At 40.2% G+C, this 18,772-nt stretch overlaps 1 protein-coding gene across 2 annotated transcripts; it reads left to right on the top strand.

Annotated features, from left to right (window-relative positions):
- Positions 1 to 21: 21 nt before the first annotated feature.
- Positions 22 to 15,946, top strand: Vps25 (vacuolar protein sorting 25). 2 transcript variants are annotated; one of them, XM_067138390.2, is made up of 2 exons: positions 22 to 132; positions 15,054 to 15,946. In XM_067138390.2, the coding sequence occupies exon 2, from the start codon at positions 15,072 to 15,074 to the stop codon at positions 15,597 to 15,599; it is 528 nt and encodes a 175-aa protein (XP_066994491.2). In that variant the 5' UTR covers positions 22 to 132; positions 15,054 to 15,071; the 3' UTR covers positions 15,600 to 15,946. The 2 variants fall into 2 exon arrangements, with proteins under 2 accessions (XP_066994491.2, XP_066994490.2); XM_067138389.2 differs by having other exon boundaries at positions 38 to 145.
- The last annotated feature ends 2,826 nt before the right edge of the window (positions 15,947 to 18,772 follow it).

The raw sequence follows: 18,772 nt of genomic DNA on the forward strand, positions 1-18,772 counted from the left end.
AGAATTTAATGATTCGAACAAGTGAATACAGGCACATCTTTGCACATGATCGTGACGGAATGATTGCAAGTGCAAGTACTTATTCGCTTATTCTCTTTGGTGCAAGTGACAGGAGTTGATCGTTGATGTACAGTAAGTAAATAAGGTGAAGGAAATTTGTATTTTTTAAAAAACTTGTAGATAAGTTAGCTTGAAACGTGTCAGACCAAATGTTGAAAGTCTTACTTAATAAAATTTATAATATTTTGGTATGGTAATTAAAGAATGTTGTATTTTCAATTTTTTGCCGTGCTAATATCTTGGGGTTAGGTACGAACGCGCGTATTGAAGATTTCTTAGTTACTTGGTATGATAATATATCACATTTTCAAATAATCACCGTATTAATACTGTGGGTTTAGAATACCTCATGAACGTGCACATGGCATATTTCTTTCCGACAGAAGATCTTGAATAGGCCAGACTTCAGAGATCTCGTCAGTTGTCCGGTCCCTGTGGGTGGGGGCGGTAGAATAAAACCCACGGTATCCCCTGCCTGTCTTAAGAGGCGACTAAAAGGGGCCTCAGGGGCTCTTAACTCTGGAGCGTGGGTTGGCGACCATGGGGCGCTCAGTTGAGTCCTGGCATTGCTTCCACTTGTGCCAGGCTCCTCACTTTCATCTATCCTATCCGACCTTTCTCGGTCAACTCTTGTTCTTTTCCAACCCCGACGCTATTAGGTTTGCGAGGGCTAGGGAGTCTTTCATTTTCACGCCCTTCGTGGCCCTTGTCTTCTTTTGGCCGATATCTTCATTTTTCGAAGTGTCGGATCCCTTCCATATTTTCCCTCTGATTAGTGTTAGATAACGGATGGTTACCTAGATGTACTTTTAAAACATTAATCACCACCAGCCATCTCGGTTCATAGTGCCCTCTGCTCGATTCCCGGCTGGGCCGGCGATTTCAGTTGCTTAGCGTATGGTTAATTCCTCTAGCTCGGACACTAGCTGTTTGTGTTCGTCTTAATACTTCTCTTCATCTGCATAAAAACACCACTCTACTAATCACCATAGAAACATCCCTTCAGATAGTATTGGTGTCAGAAAAGGCATCCAGCAGCAAAACTGGGTTAAATCCATGTCTATCCCAATAAACTGGGAAAAAGGTCAGGAAGAAATTTAAGAGTGAGGGTGATGTCAAAAATGTTTTATTGCCGAAGGTATGAATATTTGTAAAATTTGATTGATTAAGCCTCTGAAATGAAATGAAATGAAATAAACTGTATGTAGGATAATATTTTTTGTTTATTTCCACCTATTCAATACATTAAAACTGTATATAGGATAATATTTTTTGTTTATTTCCACCTATTCAATACATTACAAATACATTACAAATACACTGTAATGTATTGAATAGGTGGAAATAAACAAAAAATATTATCCTATATACAGTTTATAAAACTTTCAATACGGACGAAAAATGATTTTCATCACTTGTAAAAATGAAATGAAATGTCGTATGGCTTTTAGTGCCGTGATATCCCAGGACGGGTTCGACTCGCCAGGTGCAGGTCTTTCTATTTGACACCCGTAGGCAACCTGCATGTCATGATGAGGATGAAATGATGATAAAGACAACACATACACCCAGCCACCGTGCCATTGGAATTAACCAATTAAGGTTAAAATCCCTGACCCGGCTGGGAATCGAACCCAGGGCCCTCTGAACCGAAGGCCAGTATGCTGACAGTTCAGCCAACGAGTCAGACATTAAGCCTCTGAATCTTTTACTGTGTGTATGAAGATGTGAAGAGTATCCTTGTCCATTTCTCTTGTTTTCAGTTCATCTTATCCTAGTACCACGAAGTCCTATATTTCTATGTTCAACTTTCTTTATATTTTGCATTCCTTTTAAATTACTCTTAATTTAGTCATAGTGCAACATTCCTCACTTCTTTTTTCTTCAGTGACAGTTGGCATTTCACAACCACAAAGTTGTGGTAGGCCCTAGGTGCAATCCATTGCCTGGTTTCTGAATCTCTGCATAACTGAATGAAATCTGTTTGATTTAATGATACAAACAAGTGAATATAGGCACATGATTGAATGATTGCAAGTGACAGGCCTTGTCTGTGTTTACAATGGTCTTTCATGATTTTTGAAATGTTAGCAAGGACTAATTTAGGATTGTTACTGAATTCTTCTGTTAGCTTCCCCTTTCTTTCGTTTGGCCCACAACAAAGAATTGTAAATACATCTCCTAGAAAAGTTCCGTGAAAAATCATTTACCGGTAATACAAAAAATGGATGGACTGCAAATTATAAAATTCTATTTCGGACTTATGACCATTAATAGTAATGGACAAAATTTCATATTTTTTCCTTCTTTGTCTCATAATACTTCATGATTACGGGAACTTGCTGCACGAATATTTGGATCTTTTTACTTTTCTTTTGTTTTCCCTTTGTCCAATACTGATTTGTTAATCTTGTTTGACAAGTAAGACCATGTCCTGCAGATGCAACTCGATGGCCTTTCTGTTGGTTGCATGTGAAGAAAAAGGTCTGGATGATGTATTGAGGTGGGCGTCAAGGGCTTAAAGTTGGTTTCAGCCTGAGGTTCTTGTTTCTCAATATTGAAGTTCAGTACTTTCAGCATCCAACTCTTTGATTAAATGGTCAGCTTCAAGGCCTTAAGCTCAGATGGTCCCGGATTTGATTCCCGGATGATTCGGAGATTTTAATCTTGCCTGGTTAATTCCTCCTATTCAAGGACTGGGTGTTTGTGTTTGTCTGAACACTCTGATCTTCATACACACGCATCACACTACACTACCAACCACCACAGAAATACACAATAATGAATACATTCATCCACAGAGGGTTGGTATCAGGAGGGGCCAAGTCCACATGTGCTGCACAGATCACACTTGCAACCCCACCAGGATGTGGAAAACGTGGTAGAGGAAGAAGGGTAGAATGGTGCACTTGGAGCTACACTATTCTTCATTTATATCTGTTTTATTTGTGTGAATGATAATAGAATTTTCTTTAAAGAAAACAGAAGTGTTCTGAGCTTAAGGGGAACAGGAAACGTGTAGGGTTTGTTGTATGGTGATCGTAGAAAACTTTTCCTCCATAGCATAATAATTAGCACTATTAGCTGATGCCCTCATAGGCCTAGGTTCAATTTCCCTACTGCCAGAAATTTAAGATTGCCAGGTATATGGTTAAAAAGGTACTATCTGCGCACTTTTTAGTGATAGATTTACACCCTAGTGCTGAAATGGTCGACTTCGGTTATCTTCAAGATTCGTATTGGCAACCTTTGAAACACAAACTAAGAATCGCTTATCATCGCTGTGCGACATCTGGCGTACACTTTAAGTACTCGTACTGTTGTTGTTTACACAGCAAAGCCAAACTATAGAATTCATGCTAGCAGCACGTTTCGCAACGGGGAATGTTATATAGTATTATATATTGTGCGTGTGACACAGTTGTTTGCTTAAAATAATAAAGGTTTATAAAATTCATATCGATCGATCATATTATCGATTCAATTCAGATTTCATTTCCATTCAGTTGGCAGTATTAACGGAACCCTTCTTACTTCTCCAACGAGTACAAAAATCTGTCACTAAAAAGTGCCCATACTATACATGCATCTCACCTCCATTGAGGGTGTGCCTTAATAGAGCTGCAACACTTTGGGATGAGGATACATATTTTACAAGAGAAACATCAAGGGAAACTACCAAAGTTGGTCTTCTTCAACTTCGAGTCTTTCAAACAACCACTCAAGACAGATGAATTAACAAAAGTTGGACTGCATATGTGGAGTTCAAGACACGATTGAAGCTTTTTGTCAGGTAGTAGTACCCTTTGAAAGATTCTCTGCATTAGTGATAAAATTATTACTGACTCCCTGTTTTAAGATGACCATTTATGTAAATCATAGTTACCCCATTGTCCCTTAAATATATTAGAGTGTGTCCCTGATGAACCCTGTATTTGTTGGTGAATTGGGAACAGATTTTTATGTAAAAAATTTATTTTTTCTCATTTCTAATTTTTAATTTCAATTCAAACAGGACACTGGCCTTTCTGTAAGCTCCCCCCCCAAGCATGATATATGTAACTTGTATAGTACATGGCTTACACAGAGTAAGTGAACAGGTACGTACCAGACATCTCGAAGTGGACAAATTAATTCCGAACGGCAAAAGTTATTCCCGAAAGCTCCAACAAGAATTGATTTGTTCAGAGCCGAAACAACCCGGTCTTGCCCTTCCACCTAGATTCAAAAACATTCTTGGAGGACATGGTTACAAGCAGTTATGTGTAGTAATAGCAGATATTAAGGAGATATACTCAAGTCCTTTCTTGTATGCCATTTTTAGCAGAAGATTCCTGGGCTGTGGCAATACTGGCAGCTTGTTTTGCATTTCAGGAATACCAAAAAACAAAAAATCACTGAATTGTCCTGCATAAGATGACACAGCCTCTAACCACAAACCCCACTGAGATAACACTGGCTGAGGAGGTAGACAAATTTGGAAATTAACCAAGAAATAATAATTCTAATTGGTGTCTTTACAAGAACTTTCTTCATGCTGGAGATGAGAAGACCCACATCTTTATATTTTTGCTTTCAAGAGGAAGTACAACTAGGCAACCAAGGCTGGTTGGACTAATTTAGGTTTTTATTTTTAGGGCTAGGAATGGGAAGGTAGCAGTCATGGCCTTAATTAAGGAACAACTCCAGCATTTGTCACTCTTTTGTCTAGTCCAGTTGCATTCATTGTTGCCAGTAGTCTCCCATGATCTACCCTACCAAATGCCTTAGATAGGTCAATCATGATACAATCAATTTGATGTCCTGAATCCAAGATATCTGCTATAACTTGCTGGAATCCTACAAACAATCTTCAGAGCTGCTAACAGTGGGATTTGAACCCATCATCTCCTGAATGCAAGCTCACAGCTATGTGATCCTAACTGCATGGTCAACTCAATAATTTAGTCTAGCTAAGCCTTTAACAATCAAATCAATCAATCAATCAATACTGATCTGCATTTAGGGCAGTCGCCCAGGTGGCAGATTCCCTATCTGTTGCTTTCCTAGCCTTTTCCGAAATGATTTCAAAGAAATTGGAAATTTATTGAACATCTCCCTTGGTAAGTTATTCCAATCCCTAACTCCCCTTGCTATAAATGAATATTTGCCACAGTTTGTCCTCTTGAATTCCAACTTTATCTTCATATTGTGATCTTTCCTACTTTTATAAACAAATTACATCTTGAAAACATTGTTAGAGTTTTTGCTCATTGTAGATATGTCTGGCACCATCTGATCGTAAATTTTTTCTAAAAATTCCTGAAGTTGCCTATTATTGAACTTTCCCAATTGAAAGTCAGAACTCTAATGCTAAACATAAATCTTTGAAAAAGGTATCACTTGAACTTGATTGTTCACTTACACAGCTTGTAATTAATTAGTTGCTGATTTAACGTAGGTTTATTCTTAACCCTTTCCTTGCGCTGTGTTATAATAATATGTTGCACAATGTCATATTTTTTTTCCTTTGCAGAAACACTTTTTACACACCAAACATCATCTGGCTCCATGGCTAAATGGTTAGCATGCTGGCCTTTTGTTTCAAGGAATCCTGGGTTCGACTCTCGGCTGGGTTGGGGATTTTAACTACATACATACATACTCATTATAGACCATTATGCCTTTTAACATTCAGTCTACAAGCCTCTGTGAATTTACTAAACGTCGCCACTATCCTCTATTTCCAACTAGTGCTCTAGCCTCATTTAGTTCTATACCTCTCATCTTTAAATCGTTAGAAACTGAGTCTAACCATCGTCGTCTTGGTCTCCCTCTACTTCTCTTACCCTCCATAACAAAGTCCATTATTCTCCTACGTAACCTATCCTCCTCCATTCGCCTCACATGACCCCACCACTGAAGCCGGTTTATAGTGTATGCGTGCAGCTTCATCAATCGAGTTAATTCCTAAGTTAGCCTTTATCTCCTTATTCTGGGTATCCTCCTGCCATTTTAACCCACATGTTTGTACCCGCAATCATTCTCGCTACTTTCACATCTGTTACTTCTAACTTATGAATAAGATATCCTGAGTCCACCCAGCTTTTGCTCCCATAAAGCAAGGTTGGTCTGAAAACAGACCAATGTAAAGATAGTTTCGTCTGAGAGCTGGCTTCCTTCTTACAGAATACTGTTGATCACAACTGTGAGCTCACTGCATTAGCTTTACTGCACCTCGATTTAATCTCACTATGTTACCATCCTCGGAGAACACACATCGTAAATACTTGAAATTATTGACCTGTTCCAGCTTCGTATCACCAATCGGACATTCAATTCTGTTGAATTTCTTACATACTGACATCAATTTAGGCTTCAAAAGGCTGATTTTCATACCATACTCATTGCACCTATTGTCAAGTTCCAAAATATTAGAGCCTTGTCTAACCCCTGTAAGTACCCTGAACCAAGAACTTTTTTTTTTTTTTTTTTTTGCTACTTGCTTCACGTCGCACCGACATTGATAGGTCTTATGGCGACGATGGGACAGGGAAGGGCTTCACTGAAGCCCAGTTGTCAACATAAATGCCTTTGATTGATTTTAATAATCTACCTTTAATTGCATAGTCCCCCAGTAATGCCTGTTGCTCATGGAAAAATTTTCTGTCAAATTTATTATACAGTAATTTTAATTTTATAAAATTTCTGTTGCTCACAGTCAAATTCATGTTTTATAAAACCTTTGATAAAACTTTTCATAAAATAGGACATGTTCTATTCTGTAAAATTAATTTTACAAAACGAACCAAGGACCGAGGTAGACAGGAATTTGTTTGTAGATGAAAGAAACATAGCGAAACAAATAGTTGTTGAATCCAAAAAGAAGTAATGGGAAGATTTTGGTAACAACCTGGAAAGGCTAGGTCAAGCAGCAGGGAAACCTTTCTGAGGAAGGGAGGCAAAAAGGAAATGAACAGTGTTTTGAGTAATTCAGGTGAACTCATAATAGACTCCAGGGAATGACTGGAGAGGTGGAGGGAATATTTTGAACATCTTCTCAGTGTAAAAGGAAATCATCCTGGTGTTGCGAACAGCCAAGCTCATGGGGAGGAGGAAAGTGATGTTGGTGAAATTATGCTTGAGGAAGTGGAAAGGATGGTAAATAAACTCCATTGTCATAAGTCAGCAGGAATAGATGAAATAAGACCTGAAATGGTGAAGTATAGTGCGAAGGCAGGGATGAAATGGCTTCATAAAGTAGTAAAATTAGCATGGAGTGTTGGTAAGGTACCTTCAGATTGGACAAAAGCAGTAATTGTACCTATCTATATGCAAGGGAACAGGAAGGATTGCAACAACTATCAAGGTATCTCATTGATTAGTATACCAGGCACCGGGTGAGTTGGCCGTGCGCATAGAGGCGCGCGGCTGTGAGCTTGCATCCGGGAGATAGTAGGTTCGAATCCCACTATCGGTAGCCCTGAAGATGGTTTTCCGTGGTTTCCCATTTTCACACCAGGCAAATGCTGGGGCTGTACCTTAATTAAGGCCACGGCCGCTTCCTTCCAACTCCTAGGCCTTTCCTATCCCATCGTCGCCATAAGACCTATCTGTGTCGGTGCGACGTAAAGCCCCTAGCAAAAAAAAAAAAAGTATTCAGTGGCATCTTGGAAGGGAGGGTGCGATCAGTCGCTGAGAGGAAGTTGGATGAAAACCAGTGTGGTTTCAGACCACAGAGGCTGTCAGGATCAGATTTTCAGTATGCGCCAGGTAATTGAAAAATGCTACGAGAGGAATAGGCAGTTGTGTTTATGTTTCGTAGATCTAGGAAAAGCATATGACAGGGTACCGAGGGAAAAGATGTTCACCATACTGGGGGGCTATGGAATTAAAGGTAGATTATTAAAAGCAATCAAAGGCATTTATGTTGACAATTGGGCTTCAGTGAGAATTGATGGTACAATGAGTTCTTGGTTCAGGGTACTTACAGGGGTTAGACAAGGCTGTAATCTTTCACCTTTGCTGTTCGTAGTTTACATGGATCATCTGCTGAAAGGTATAAAATGGCAGGGAGGGATTCAGTTAGGTGGAAATGTAATAAGCAGTCTGGCCTATGCTGACGACTTGGTCTTAATGGCAGATTGTGCCGAAAGCCTCCAGTCTAATATCTTGGAACTTGAAAATAGGTGCAATGAGTATGGTATGAAAATTAGCCTCTCAAAGACTAAATTGATGTCAGTAGGTAAGAAATTCAAGAGAACTGAATGTCAGATTGGTGATACAAAGCTAGAACAGGTCGATAATTTCAAGTATTTAGGTTGTGTGGTTTCCCAGGGTGGTAATATAGTAAGTGAGATTGAATCAAGGTGTCATAAAGCTAATGCAGTGAGCTCGCAGTTGCGATCAGCAGTATTCTGTAAGAAGGAAGTCAGCTCCCAGACGGAACTATCTTTACATCGGTCTGTTTTCAAACCAACCTTGCTTTACGGAGCAAAAGCTGGGTGGACTCAGGATATCTTATTCATAAGTTAGAAGTAACAGACAAGAAAGTAGCAAGAATGATTGCTGGTACAAACAGGTGGGAACAGTGGCAGGATGGTACTCGGAATGAGGAGATAAAGGCTAAGTTAGGAATGAACTCGATGGCTGAAGCTGTACGCATAAACCGACTTCGGTGGTGGAGTCATGTGAGGCGAATGGAGGAGGATAGATTACCTAGGAGAATAATGGATTCTGCTATGGAGGGTAAGAGAAGTAAAGGGAGACCAAGACGACAATAGTTAGACGCGGTTTCTAATGATTTAAAGATAAGAGGTATAGAACTAAATGAGGCCACAACACTAGTTGCAAATCGAGGATTGTGGGAACGTTTAGTAAATTCTTAGAGGCTTGCAGACTGAACGCTGAAAGGCATAACAGTCTATAATGATAATGTATGATAATGTATGTATGTATGTAATTCTGTATATATAATAGTTGTGACTTTCAGAGAACTGAGGGAAAACCATAAGTTAGTGTATAAAATTTGAGTTATGCCGGTTCTTCATATTATATTATTATTATTATTATTATTATTATTATTATTATTATTATTATTATTATTATTATTATTATTATTATTAACTAAGACCGAATTCTTGGGCTCCCTTTTGATTAGTAAATTATCATGGGAGCCACATGTGTAGCAGCTAAAAGTGCAATGCCTCAAGAGGCTTAATCTCTTGAAGTTTCTTAGCAGCACTAATTGGGGAGCGGATCGCACAGTGCACCTACGATTCTATCGGGTGCATATTTTATCCCGGTTAGACTACGGTAGTGCAGCATGTGGCTCAGCAAGACGAATTGTCCTTTCAAAACTGAACAGCATCCTCCACAGCGGGGTTAGGTTGGCGACGGAAGCTTTTCGAACAAGCCCCATAGCTAGCCTACTCGCTGAATCTGGTGTGCCACCTTTACACCTGAGGCACCAGCAGCTCCTTCTGGCGTATGCTGCTAATTTGCGACACAGGCCACTTCACCCAAGCTATCCTTGCATATTCAACAATAGAATCCGTTGGTTGTACGCCGCTTATCCTTGCCTTGTCAGACAACCAAGTGGGGTACCTCCGTGAGTAGTACGACGACCTGAAATAATCCTGGATCTGCACACTGGCTCGAAGGAAAACACGGACCCTTCGGTTTATCGGAGGCTCTTCCTGTCCGTTGTTGGCCAGTATCCAGGGTCAGTCGTCGTTTGCACGGATGGTTCAAGCCCAGAAACGAAGGTGGGCTGTTTGTTAGTGGTCGACAATGATAGATTTCTTTTTGCTCTCCCAGAAACCTGTAGTGTGTACACAGCAGAGCTCTATGCTATCTGTGAAGCTCTGCGGTACGCACTGTCCGATGAGGGCCGACACTTTATTCTGTGTACCGAATCCTTGAGCTCGCTACAGTCTATTGATACCTGTTTCCCTCGGCACCCTCTGGTGCAGCGGGTCCAGGACCTGCTGGCTGGGTGTTTGGATGCCAGCAGCAGAATCATGTTTATGTGGCTCCCAAGCCACATGGGTGTAGAGGGAAATGAGTTAGCAGATAAGGCTGCCAAGGAGGCAGTAACACTGCCCCCGTTGCCTTTCAACGTTCCAGCAAGTGATATTCGCACTCAGCTGAGACATCTGGTTATGTCCCATTGGGAGATGGAGTGGCAGGCCATTCCACTTCCAAATAAGCTGAGAACGATAAAAGGAACAACGAAGGTATGGAGGACTTCCCTTTGGGCTCGGAGAGAAGCAGTGGTATTATGTTGTCTTCGGATTGACCATGGTATCCTGACACACTCCCATCTATTGAAAGGAGAACCCCCTCCGGTGCGTACTTGCGGTGACCATTTTACCATGGTACATATCCTTACGGAGTGTGTGGACCTGGTCGATCTACGCCGTAGGCTTAACCTCCCGAGTACAATCTCCCTCATCCTGCGAGATGACGAGCAGTCAGCAGACCTCGTCATCCGTTTTATGAGGGATAGTGGTCTTTTTTATCGTGTGTAATGATGTCCTTTGTCTTAGTGTATCTGTGTTAACTGCGCTTTTATCACATTGACTTTTTTAGTTTGTGTTGCTTATTTTAATGTGTTATTTTATCGTCTAACGTGAATATCTGTACTTCCAGGCAATGCATTATTCCTTTGTTACCTGTATTTTCTATTATTTTATTAGAAAATAAGGCATTGCAAATTAGATCCACTGATTATTTTAATCTCATAATCATATTTCTTCATCGCCATTTTTTTTAAAACTCTAGTCAGTGGATACATATTAAAATTTTAATTATCATAATTCATGTCACCCATCTCGTTCCATTAGGGGCTGATGACCTTCGATGTTAGGCCCCTTTAAACAACAACCATCATCATCATTAACTAAGTAAGTTTTGTACTGTAATATAACAAGCATGTATAGTACCACAAAAGTGCCTATTTTTTCCTGCATTTCATTTTTAACTGTTTTGTATCGTGTACTTATTGTGAATATAATGAAATTTCCAAGTTCATTGAAATCATTGTTCATGTTTGTGGATTACTGTAGTCACGTCCTAGTTCGTGAACCATGGGCAATGGCTGAGTGGCCTAGTATGTGGTCCTGAAAGTCAGGATACCAGTTGCTATGGAATGAGAGTGGGCATCTCAGACATATTCTGAGTCATGGCCCTCCTTGTGCTCAGGCGGCAAGGACTATACAATTCACCGGTGGTCCATAACCCGTTAGAGGAGAGATCCACACTTGGACTATGTGCAAGTAGGGTAGCATCCTGCTTCATGAATTTACAGAGCTCAGAACATTTTAAGCAAGCCTCGGACCTATGGGAGTAACGGAGTCCCACTCCCATTTGATAGGCGAGGGACTCCTTGGAAACAACTTGGCGAACGAAATAGAATTCGATGGGGAGCTATCATTATTAATGGGGCTTATGGAAGAAAGAAAGTAGAACTGGCTGAGTCAGCAAAGAGGATGCATTTGGATGTGCTAGGAGTAAGTGATATTCGGGTAAGGGGAGATAACGAGGAAGAGATAGGAGATTATAAAGTGTACTTGACGGGTGTTAGAAAGGGAAGGGCAGAGGCTGGGGTAGGGCTCTTTATCAGAAATACCATTGCACGCAACATAGTTTCTGTTAGGCACGTAAATGAGCGAATGATGTGGGTAGATTTGTCAGTTGGAGGAATTAGGACCAGAACTGTGCCTGTAAATTCACCATGTGAGAGTGCAGATGAGGATGAAGTTGACAAGTTTATGAAGCATTGAATGACATCATGGTCAGGGTCGACAGCAAGGATAGAATAGTGCTAATGGGCGATTTCAATGCAAGAGTTGAGAATAGAACTGACGGGTACGAAAGGGTGATTGGTAAATATGGGGAAGATATGGAAGCTAATGGGAATGGGAAGCGTTTGCTGGACTTCTGTGCTAGTATGGGTTTAGCTGTTACGAATACATTCTTCAAGCATAAGGCTATTCACCGCTACACATGGGAGGTTAGGGGTACCAGATCGATAATAGACTACATCTTAACAGACTTCGAATTCAGGAAATCTGTTAGGAATGTTCGAGTTTTCTGCGTATTTTTCGATGATACAGACCACTATCTGATCTGTAGTGAACTAAGTATCTCTAGGCCTAGGGTAGAGAAAGGAAATCTGTCTGCAAATGAATAAGGGTAGAAAATCTCCAGGACGAGGAAATTAGACAGAAGTACCTGGATATGATTAGTGAGAAGTTTCGAACAGTAGACAGTAAGCAGGTTCAGGATGTAGAAAGTGAATGGATGGCATACAGGGATGCTGTAGTAGAAGCAGCAAGGGAATGCCCAGGAACAACTGTGTGTAAAGATGGGTAAAGGCGAACATCTTGGTGGAATGATGAAGTGAGAGCAGCTTGTAAACATAAAAAGAAGGCTTATCAGAAATGGCTCCAAACAAGGGCCGAGGCAGACAGGGATTTGTTCGTAGATGAAAGAAACAGAGCGAAACAAATAGCTGTTGAATCCAAAAAGAAGTCATGGGAAGATTTTGGTAACAACGTGGAAAGGCTAGGTCAAGCAGCAGGGAAACCTTTCTGGACAGTAATAAAGAATCTTAGGTAGGGAGGGAAAAAGGAAATGAACAGTGTTTTGAGTAATTCAGGTGAACTCATAATAGATCCCAAGGAATCAATGGAGAGGTGGAGGGAATATTTTGAACATCTTCTCAATGTAAAAGGAAATCATCCTGGTGGTGTTGCGAACAACCAAGCTCATGGGGAGGAAAATGATGTTGGTGAAATTATGCTTGAGGAAGTGGAAAGGATGGTAAATAAACTCCATTGTCATAAAGCAGCAGGTACAGATGGAATTAGACCTGAAATGGTAAGTATAGTGCGAAGGCAGGGATGAAATGGCTTCATAGAGTAGTAAGATTAGCATGAAGTGTTGGTAAGGTATCTTCAGATTGGACAAAAGCAGTAATTGCACCTATCTACAAGCAAGGGAACAGGAAGGATTTCAACAACTATCGAGGTATCTCATTGATTAGTATACCAGGCAAAGTATTCACTGGCATCTTGGAAGGGAGGGTGCGATCAGTCGTTGAGAGGAAGTTGGATGAAACCCAGTGTGGTTTCAGACCACAGAGAGGCTGTCAGGATCAGATTTTCAGTATGCGCCAGGTAATTGAAAAATGCTACGAGAGGAATAGGCAGTTGTGTTTATGTTTCGTAGATCTAGAGAAAGCATATGACAGGGTACCGAGGGAAGAGATGTTCGCCATACTGGGGGACTATGAAATTAAAAGTAGATTATTAAAATCAATCAAAGGTATTTATGTTGACAATTGGGCTTCAGTGAGAATTGATGGTAAAATTAGTTCTTGGTTCAGGGTACTTACAGGGGTTAGACAAGGCTGTAATCTTTCACCTTTGCTGTTCGTAGTTTACATGGATCATCTGCTGAAAGGTATAAAATGGCAGGGAGGCATTCAGTTAGGTGGAAATGTAATAAGCAGTCTGGCCTATGCTGACGACTTGGTCTTAATGGCAGATTGTGCCGAAAGCCTCCAGTCTAATATCTTGGAACTTGAAATTAGGTGCAATGAGTATGGTATATAAATTAGCCTCTTAAAGACTAAATTGATGTCAGTAGGTAAGAAATTCAACAGAATTAAGTGTCAGATTGGTGATACAAAGCTAGAACAGGTCGATAATTTCAAGTATTTAGGTTGTGTGTTCTCCCAGGGTGGTAATATAGTAAGCGAGATTGAATCAAGGTGTCGAAAAGCTAATGCAGTGTGCTCGCAGTTGCGATCAACAGTATTCTGCAAGAAGGAAGTCAGCTCCCAGACAAAACTCTCTTTACATCAGTCTGTTTTCAAACCAACCTTGCTTTACGGAGCAAAAGCTGGGTGGACTCAGGATATCTTATTCATAAGTTAGAAGTAACAGACAAGAAAGTAGGAAGAATGATTGCTGGTACAAACAGGTGGGAACAATGGCAGGATGGTACTCGGAATGAGGAGATAAAGGCTAATTAGGAATGAACTCGATGGATGAAGCTGTACACATAAACCGACTTCGGTGGTGGGGTCATGTGAGGCGAATGGAGGAGGATAGGTTACCTAGGAGAATGATGGACTCTGTTATGGAGGGTAAGAGAATTAGAGGTAGACAAAGACGACGATGGTTAAACTCGGTTTCTAACGATTTAAAGATAAGAGGTATAGAACTAAATGAGGCCACAGCACTAGTTGCAAATCGAGGATTGTGGTGAGGTTTAGTAAATTCTTAGAGGCTTGCAGACTGAACGCTGAAAGGCATAACAGTCTATATTGATAATGTATGTATGTATGTATGTATGTATGTATGTATGTATGTATGTATGTATGTATGTATGTATGTAAGTATGTTTGAAATCATTTAAGAAAAGTCTAAGCAAACAATTGATAGGGAATCTCACAACTGGGCGACAGCTGTAAGTGCAGATCACTGATGATTGTGCGTACAGATATTTTTTCATCTAATCTTATGTACTTATTTACTGGAGTTTTCACTGTGGGGGAAAGGCTTTGTAGCATCAAAAGTTGATGCGAAGAGGTGGCTGCCAGGAAAGAAAAAAAAAAACTGAATCTGAAAACTAGATGACGCGTAGGAAAGCATTTCATAGAATGAAGACCAGATGGCAGCAGCAAGCTTTGAATGTTGTTGCTGCTGTCTTATCATTAGACACTACACAGATGTAATAGGAACGGTGACTCTAATGTGACTACACAGATGTAATAGGAACGGTGACTCTAATGTGCCGTGAATTGGATCACTGTATCAATTCAGTAACGTGAACGGAATCAAATGAATCGAATATCCCATCACTGCTTAACTGACTAACCCTGTATAAGGCTGTGATTATTTGAAGCATTGGTATCTAAAATGGTGATAAACATTTTATTCTTAGGTTTTTTTATCAATGGTTCTGTATCTTGTGTTTTATTAATTTTGCTTTTTATCCAGGTTTTTGATGCTGACATTATGACTGCCATCGAGTGGCCTTGGCAATACGGATTTCCTCCTTTCTTCACTCTCCAGCCAAATGCTGAAACTAGAACAAAACAGATTACTGCTTGGCGTCAGTTAGTTCTTGAATACCATTCAGCAACAAAACAAGGAGTTTTGGATATTAGGGAAGCACATAAATGCCCTCTCTTTAATAATGCATCCATTAATAGAACGTTATCAAAGGAAGGAATCCTAGCAGTATTGGAAGATTTAGCTCGAACAGGCAATGCTGACCCTTTGGACAAGACAAAATATAGATGGCATATCTACTGGCATACTTTAGATGAATGGGCTGATATTATATACCAATGGGTGCAGAATAATGGAATGGTTAAAACTGTTTGTACATTATATGAGTTAACTTCAGGTGACACTGCCGTAGGTGAAGAATTTCACGGACTTGATACCGACATTCTCATCAAAGCTTTGCAAAAGTTAGAAGCTCAAAAGAAGGCAGAATTAATATTCTTTGATGATAATCAAGGAGTAAAATTCTTTTAATTTTGTATGAATATTACACATGTTGTTTACATTTCACTATGTAATGCTGGGCTCGATACATTAGCTCATGCAGTGACTGTAATTGCATTGCCTTGCCTTGTGCTTTTACCAAGATTGTTACAAGAAATATTTTGTGTGGAAGACGCAACATAAAAATATTTAGCTAATATTTGAATTTGATGTTCTAAAATATATAATGCAGGCCTATTCTCATGGGCAAATTGAAACAGCTTTTTACTAAGCAATGTGCACTATTGTCGTGTTTTTACTTGTATAGATTTTACATATATATTTGCCAAATATAAATATATATTTATATGAAATAATGATGCCTTATAACATTGGAATCTTTGTTAAATCCACCTTCTTTTTTGTTCCTTCTGTGAAACTAGAGCCCATTTATTTATTTATTTATTTATTTATTTATTTATTTATTTATTTATTTATTTATTTATTTATTTATTTATTTATTTATTGTTATATTATTATTTGATATCAGAAGCAACACTATACAATAATATTTTTAAGAGCACAAGAAGGAAAAAAGCTAGTACTTGCTAGTCATGGAGTCTGGTCAGTTAGACCACTGTACAGTATTTTACATTTTAATATATGTGTGTGAATGTTACCATTGTCTAGGAACATCTACGTTAGTCAAAACCTTTCCTAATGGGAAAGTACGGAGATGGCAATGAAAAATCTACCAGATGTTGGCAATTTTTAAAATTATGACTATAAACAGGCTTACAGAGATATATTACGAGGGACGTACTATATTATTTCACACTGTATTGTTTGGTATGTCCGGGTTCACATTTCACTTTTGAAGGTGGTGATGTGTAACTAGTGTCTTGTTCCACCGTTTGGTAGCAGCACACGACAGGGGCCAATGAATGAACTCGTCATAGCCATTCATAACAACACTGTCAGTGTAGGAGCAGACAACGTGAAAAGCAACAGTCAGGGACAGCGCTATACAACTTGGTTCCTATGGAAAGAAGACGTGACCACTGCAGAAATTCATCAGCGCTTGGTGGCAGTCTGTGGAGAACATGCGCCTTCACAGAAAACAGTTTACAACTGGGTGGAAGGTTGGAAAACAGGGTGCACATCGGTGGACAAGGGAACCAGTTCTGGAAGGAATGTGACAGTGTCAACACCAGCCAACATTGCCCAGGTCGAACAGGCCATCCAAGGAAACAAATCCATCATTTTTACGGAAATGGAGGCAGTCACGGGAATTAGCTGAAACACCCTGCAGCAGATCGTGCACGGCCACTTACAGTTGGGAAAGGTGTTAACCCCGTGGGTGCCTAGACTCTTGTCTGCAGACGAAAAACAGAGGCGTGTGGACTTTTGCAACACCATGATCAAGATCCAGTCGACTTCATGGCTAGGCTTGTGATTGGTGATGAGACATGGCTCCACTGCTGCCATTGATCAAATGGGATTCACGGTGCTCCCACACCCACCATACTCTCTCGACTTGGCACCAAGTGATTATCACCTATTCGGAAACCTCTGTGTGGTCAGTGTTTTGCGGATTTTACAGAACTGGACACAGTTGTCAAGGCATGGGTAGCAGCACTTGGAAAGAATGGTTTCAGGAAGGTCTGGAGAGATTGGTACATTGATGGCAAAAGTGCATACAGTTACAAGAAGATTATGTCGAGAAGGTGGACGGAACAATTGTTGTGTAATGTACTTCATTTGGGTAGAAAAAATAAAAGTGTAAAACAATATAGTACGTCCTTCGTACATCAGCAGAGGAATTAAGAAAAAAATCTTTTTTGTACAGTCATACCTCTCTTCTGCAGACACCCATCAGTTCCGTAGAAAGATGTCCATTACGAGAGGTATCCGGTGAAACAAGGTTGTAAAAATCAAACATTTTAACGGCAAAAAACATCCACCATGAATGTAAGCACGTCTTTATTTTATATATGTATGTATATATATATAAAATATAATCCTTTATTTAGGAAACTGACCCTTTGCCATAAGACACAGTATTGTACACTTTCATGTTTCTGAACATAAATGGTTACTTAAAAGAAGCATGGCCACACACAGCCACCTCAGCAATCATCGCTAGGTAACTTTCCTTGAGGGAAAACCTCTTCCACAACTCGGCCATCATCCCCAGTGTGGTACCTCTTGCACCCACTAACAATTTGTAAACAGTAACTGAGTTCACATGATATTTCTCCATGATGTAATTTAAAACTGGAACGTTAATTGCCTGCTTCTCAGAGTGCACATCGTACAGCTGTTGTTCGCCTGATTCTAGACGTACTGTTGGGTCCAATATTACAGAACGATCTCTTTGTTTAACGATGACTAGAATATCTATTCTCATGCTACCATTTTCAGCTAAGCAGTTCACTTCTTCATGTACTTCCCACCCATTATCACGAAAGGCTTTTGCAGTAAGGCCGTGAATTGTGTGATGGTGAGTATTCCTAAGCAATGAGCCGAATGGACAGTAGCCGAGAACATGTCCCAAAGTTTCAATCTCATGCAGGCACACCTGCAGTGGTTGCTCTCCAGGCTTCTACCATACAAGTTTCTTAGTGGAGCCACGTGTGCCATCATTTTGATGCTTTAAGTCCACTCTGATGTTGAAAGGCCTTCCTTTCCTGCTAACTACTTATTTCCTTGAGGGTGCACCATTTTTTGAACTCCTCATTTCTTACCCTTTCCCTGATAGCTTTGCTATTTGTTGTTGTTTTTCCTGCGGCAATGTTCAAATTACAAAAGCAATCGGGTTTTTCTTTCACAGTATTTCTCCTACACATTGCATATACGAGGGCAGATCAGAAAATAATTTGCACTTGCCAGTTATGGCCATTTATGACACCACCTATACAACAGCAACACGACTATAACGACATACACTGTAATGTCACTTTTCCGCATAGTTTTCAAGAGACTCCAAACATTTCTGTGAACGCACAACCAACTTGTCGATGACGGATGCATAGAAATTTCCTCCAGCGTTCTGCAACCACTCGGAGACAGCGGCCTTCACCTCCTCATCGGTCTGGAAACATCGGCCACCGAGCTCCGTTTTGAGCTTACCGAACAGATGAAAGTCACATGGCGCTAGGTCGGAACTGTAGGGTGGATGTTGCCAGACCTCCCACTTGAAACGCTGCAGCAGTTCTCTCGTT

This window comes from Anabrus simplex, chromosome 1, assembly GCF_040414725.1.
Source record: "Anabrus simplex isolate iqAnaSimp1 chromosome 1, ASM4041472v1, whole genome shotgun sequence".
In the NCBI taxonomy this organism is placed as follows: Eukaryota; Metazoa; Arthropoda; class Insecta; order Orthoptera; family Tettigoniidae; genus Anabrus; species Anabrus simplex.